This window comes from Apium graveolens, chromosome 3, assembly GCF_009905375.1.
Source record: "Apium graveolens cultivar Ventura chromosome 3, ASM990537v1, whole genome shotgun sequence".
Classification (NCBI taxonomy): domain Eukaryota; kingdom Viridiplantae; phylum Streptophyta; class Magnoliopsida; order Apiales; family Apiaceae; genus Apium; species Apium graveolens.
This window is the reverse complement of record NC_133649.1, coordinates 38,692,581-38,698,580: the sequence shown is the minus strand read 5'-3', so window position 1 is coordinate 38,698,580 and position 6,000 is coordinate 38,692,581. Positions and strand designations below refer to the sequence as shown.

Sequence of the window (6,000 nt, the reverse complement as noted above, 5' to 3'; positions counted from 1 at the left end):
CTCAAGGACATGATCACTGAAGACAACCTCAAACTAGTGGGCGCGTTGTTCGCCCGGGTTGGTTCTATCTGCAAATTCCGCGAGTTTCACAACGGGAAGCCTGACTTATAGCCTCAGAAAAGGCTAGGGGCCTCAGTGCCGCAGAAGTGATTAAGATTGATACTAGTAAGCAATTTGATTTAGAACAAGGTAATTACATGTGAGAGAGGACGCGTCATGTATGTTTGGACGCGTCCAAAGCTACAGATTTAGCTTCTCATTTTAAAAATACCATTTCACCAAACTTCTTAGGACGTGTCATATGTTTGTCCTTCCTCTTGAACGCATAACTTAATTTGATTCATGGACATTCCCTATACCCTTGTTTTTGGGTTTGGACGCGTCTTAGTTTATGACACGTCTTGTTTTAACATTTGGAACTTGTGTCATTTTCCCGTTGCTTATACTTTTCCCATAATTCACGTTATAGTCAATGTGTCCTTAGGTAGGGCGCGTCATATCTTTAGGACACGTCAACCTTGCTTTATTTGACACATACAAGCATTTCTCATGTCTCTATATAAATTTTCCTTGACATATCTTCATGCTTTTACATGTTTTTATATTCATTCTAATTGACATTTAAACATGCATTGACCATCTTTGATTTACGCTTTCGGCGCGTCCTACTATAAGGACGCGTCTTCCTTATTCGACTAACATTTTTCCATATTTATGTCACATATATGGCTTCTCTCCCAAAAGGGTTTGCTATTGGAGCTTCCAAGAAGCTGAGAGCCTGGAAACAGGCCCCTGCGAAGCCTGATCCAAAGGTTAAGACCCCTACTCCTGCTGTGACTCCTTCCCCTCCACCAAAGATCATTGACACTACAGTGTTGGACATCCCGGAGAAGGAGGACGCGCCCTCAAAGCGTCAAAAGACACTACCAGATGATCAATCCTTTGTTCTCTGATATCTGGGCGCGTCCTCAGCTGGCTACTTCACTGAAGATGAAGTTCGAGGCTGGACATTCAGGACCGAGGAACAAACAGAAGAAGCCATGGCGAGGGTTGCAGCCGAGCTTCATTTGCACGCCAGACAAAGTGCCAACATGGCTGCTAGACTCAGGGCGCGTCTTGCCGTTACTGACACTGCTAAAAGCCAGGCTGAAGACAAAATCAAATCATTGGAAAAGTACATCAACTTGCTTGGCCAAGAGAAAGATGTCGAGATCAAGTGCCTGCAGGAGGACATGGTGCATCTTGAGGGGGAGAAAGCCGTGTTGGAAGGTAATGTCTCCTTTATGGAGAAAGCGATAGAGAGTGTTATCACACTAAATTCCACCATGCAGCTGGAGCTTGACACTCTAAATGATGACAGGTTGCATGGATGGAAAGAGGAGAAGAAGCTAATCTATCAGAACGGTTTCACAGCTGGGTTCGGGGAATGGTGCTCTAGGTTTATTGCAAATGACCCAGAGTATTCTTTTTCCAAGTTTGATGAAGACCCATAGAAATGGGTAAGAGATTTTAGAATCAGAGCTACGGATTCCATCAAAAGCGAGAGGGTTTTTCTAGGCTTGGAGGAAGGTGACGCGTCCCCAGCGCCTTCTCCACTTATCGTTCAGCCTTCTCCTCCAAACAACCAAGACAAGCCTCAGGACGCGCCTCGTTCCTAGGACGCGTCCTATGTCTATTTTCTTCATTTTGTCTGAACTACTTTAAGGGTGCGGGCCCCTTCAAGCCTTGCAACTTGTAATGATTACCTTTAAACTCCTTTTGCTTTCATTTTTTATGATATTTCTCCTTAATTACTTTTATGCATATCGTTTTACTTTCTCAATCTTGCTTTGTCATAGTTATGGGCGCGTCTTATAATGAGGACGCGTCACCATTGGAATCTTGTTGTTATTCCCTCTACTATCATATGTTAAGTAATTGTTCTTAATGGGCGCGTCCTCTTTAATTGGGCGTGTCCTTGAATCGTCTGGATAGCATATTCTTAACGAGCATGAGGCACAAAGCATGTGGGGTGCGTCCTAATATCTTGACGCGTCTACCCTTTATTTTAAAGATATATTGAATCCCGCAGACTGGACGCGTCCTTATTAAAGACGTGTCTCCCTTTTTAGTTATGAAATGTCAAAATCAAAGAAACATAAAACTGAAGGAGCATCAACCAAGATAACCTGAGTGCGTCCTTGGAAATAGTACGCATCTTAGTTCCATTTTACTTGAGTTTTGTTATTCCTTTTGACAGTTACTGCACCAATTAACATCTGTATAGAACTACTACTCAGGGCGCGTCCTATGGTCAGGACGCGTCATACAACCAAGCAAGCAAATAGCCTTTGGAAAATTTCAAAGTTTTTATTAATAATGCGCTCTAGTGTCAAAAGTGCACTAGTCCCACAGCTACTATGCTTGTGGGGAATTTATTCGAAAAATGATCCTTCAACTAGTTCTAAGGTAAGTAGTACATGCACTACCCCCCCCCCCAGGCGAGGAGAAATTTATTTAATTCTAGTCTATAATCTGGGAATAACCCTAAGTATATAATAAAAGAAATACGTAAGGGGCCAAAGCCGCGCCTTACTGATAATACTTTCAGAGATGTTCCGCGTTCCAGGCTCGCGGAACCAGCTCTCCTTCCATATCCTCAATGTGATAAGTCCCTTTCCACAAGATTGCTTTTATCTTGTATGGTCCTTCCCAATTAGCTCTAAACACTCCATGTTGGGGATTCTTCGTGTTTGGCATCACCTTCCTAAGCACCAAATCCCCTACCTTTAGCAGTTGTCCTTTCACCTTCTTGTTATAATACCTGGCGGCACATTGTTGATACGCCGCAAGCCTCAGCTGAGAATTTTTCCTTATTTCTTCCAAGAGATCCAAATGTAACCTTTGATTAACCTCTGCATCTTCTTCCATGTAACGATCTCTGCGAAGCGATCCTGAACCAACTTCCACGGGAACCATAGCTTCATAGCCGTAAGTCAGCATAAATGAAGTTTCTCCCGTAGTAGATCGTGGAGTAGTGTTGTAGGACCACATTACTTTTGGGACTTCTTCCGGCTAATTCCCTTTACGATCTTCCAATTTGGCCTTGAGGGTATGTTTTATTATTTTATTCAAGGCCTCTGTCTGCCCATTGCTTTGAGGATGATAGACCGCCGCAAATTCCTTCTTTATTTTCAGATCCTCACATAGTTGTCATAATTCTTTGCTGTCGAACTGCTTTCCGTTGTCCGACATAAGCTTGTAAGGGATTCCAAACCTGCACACGATGGAGTTGAAAACAAAGTCTCTGATTTTCTTTGCGGTGATAGTTGCCGATGGCATTGCTTCTGCCCATTTAGTAAAGTAATCAACCGCGACTACCGCATACTTGACATCCCCTTTAGCCTGGGGAGCTCGCCAATAAGATCTATTCCCCACATGGAAAATGGCCACAGGCTTGCCATAGATGTCAAGAGCGTCGCCGGTACAGATGAGTAGTTTACAAAGCGTTGGCAGCAATCGCATGCTCTGACGAAATTCACCGCATCTTCTTTCATCATAGACCAGTAATATCTTTGGCGCAAAACTTTCATTGCTAGTGAGTTACCCCCCGAGTGATTACCAAAAATTTCTTCATGCACCTCCCTTAAGATGTAATTTCCTTCTTCTTCATCAACACATCTGAGTAGCGGTTGATTAAAGCCTCTCTTATACAGAACTTTATCGTACACCACATACCTCGCAGCCTGGTAGCGGAGTCGACGAGCCTTGAACTTATCTTCGGGGAGTGTTCCCTTATGAATGTAGGCAAGAAGGGGCGTCATCCACGTTTCCTTGAGAGCCTCATCTACTTGCATCGCCTCTATCTCCGGGATACTAGGAATTTCCTGAATTTCTAAAGGTATGGATCCCAATAACACAGCCTCTTGTTGCGACCCCATTTTCGCTAAAGCATCCGCGCTGCTGTTCTTTTCCCGCGGTACACATTCCAACCTAACCTCTTTGAACTTTCTGATTAGGCGCTGCGCGCATCTCAAGTACAATTTCGTTCGTGGGCCTCGCGCTTGGAACCCCCCATTCACCTGATTCACCACCAGCTCCGAGTCACTCCTCACAATTAGGTTTCGTACCCCATTTCCAAAGCGATCTTTAAGCCATAAATCAATGCTTCATACTCCGCATCATTATTTGTTGCATAAAATTTGAAGTGAATTGCGTTCATCAGATGATGGCCTTTTGGAGACACGAGTACTATGCCTGCACCTGCTCCTCCATTATTAACTACCCCATCTACATGTAAGATCCACCAGGGATATGGGAACTCTTCTAACGATTCTTCATTACGTGGGGGCTGGAGCACTACCAAAGCCTTATCATCAATAGCATAATCAAATTCCAACAAAAAATTGGCTAAGGCTTGTCCTTTAATTACTGCACGGGGCATCTATTCTAAGTCAAACTGTCCCAACTCTACATCCCATTTCAACATCCTCCCTAATGATTCTGGTTTATGAAGGACTTGTCGTAGTGGATACGTTGTGCGAACTTCGATTCTATGGGCCTGGAAGTACGGTCGTAACTTCCTTGATGCAAGGATCAAGGCATAAACCAGTTTCTCCATGATTGTGTAGTGAGTCTCAGCATCGTGTAATCGTTTGCTCACATAATACACTGTTGACTGTTGCCCATCTTCCTCCCTTACTAGAACAACGCTGATTGAATACTCCGACACTGCAAGGTACAATATTAGAGATTCTCCATCTAACGGTTTTGACAACATGGGAGGGTTTCCCAGTTGCTCCTTGATCTTTCTGAAAGCCTCTTCACATTCCGGTGTCCACACGAATTCTTTCCCTGCCAACTTAATTGCCTTAAAGAATTCCTTGCATCTGTCAGACGATTTGGAAACAAATCGATTCAGCGCGGCGATCCTTCTAGTTAAGCTCTGCACCTGTTTTATATTGGTGGGTGATTTCATATCCAACAATGCCTTGATCTTTGCGGGGTTAGCTTCAATTCCTCTATGGTTGACAATGAATCCAAGAAACTTTCCCGACTCCACGCCGAACACACACTTTTGTGGATTCAACTCCATGCGAAACCTCCTTAGAATGTTAAACATTTCCATAAGTGCTTGATATGGTCATTCGCCTCCTTGGATTTTACCAACATATCATCCACATACACCTCCATGGTTCTCCCAATCTGGTTTTTGAACATCATATTCACCAACCACTGATAGGTTGTGCCAGCGTTAATCAATCCAAATGACATCCCTATATAGCAGTACAACCCCTTGTCGATGATAAAGGATGTATGCTCTTGATCAGGACCATACATGGGAATCTGATTGTAACCAGAGTATGCGTCCATGAAACTTAGCAAGGCATGCCCTGCCGTCGCGTCAACCAACTGATCAATTCATGGGAGCCGGAAGCTATCTTTTGGACAGGCCTTATTAATATCTGTGAAATCTACACACGTCCTCCACTTTCCGTTCGGTTTCTTTACGAGCACCGGATTTGCAAGCCATTCGGGGTAGTAAGATTCTTTAATCAACCCCACTTCCAACAATCGGTCAACCTCTTCTTTTAACGCTATCGCTCTTTCCCCGCTCACTGGACGACACTTCTGTCGCATGCCTGTGCAATTAGGGAGAATGTTTAAATGATGACACATTACTCCGGGGTCAATTTCCACAATGTCCGAATGACTCCATACGAAGTCATCGAGATTTTTAAACAGAAAATGAGTAAGTTTTTTCCTCATTTCATCACTTAGCTGGGATCCCACTTTCAAAACCTTGCTTGGGTCGCTCTTGTCGACCGGAACAGATATTGTGTCTTTGGCTGGCCCCGTCTTCTCGGCGGGCATAGGGATCCTGGGATCCAGATCAAAATCAAAGTCTCGGGGGTCCTCGACGCCCATTCTTGCATCTGAGGGTGCGTCCCCATGTGTGGGAGCATCTCCTCAGGACAAGGCATGTTCTTGTGCAACGTGAGTGCAGAGGGCGCATCCTCA

At 44.2% G+C, this 6,000-nt stretch overlaps 1 protein-coding gene across 1 annotated transcript; it reads right to left on the bottom strand.

Annotated features, from left to right (window-relative positions):
- Nucleotides 1-2,586: 2,586 nt before the first annotated feature.
- On the bottom strand, nt 2,587-3,033 carry LOC141714134 (uncharacterized). The gene has a single exon (XM_074517672.1). It carries the CDS (start codon nt 3,031-3,033, stop codon nt 2,587-2,589), a length of 447 nt encoding a protein of 148 aa, XP_074373773.1.
- Nucleotides 3,034-6,000: the final 2,967 nt, after the last annotated feature.

What these genes read in the sequence shown, in the direction of transcription:
- LOC141714134 (XM_074517672.1), bottom strand. Translation starts at nt 3,033, where the DNA reads ATGTGGTCCTACAACACTACTCCACGATCTACTACGGGAGAAACTTCA.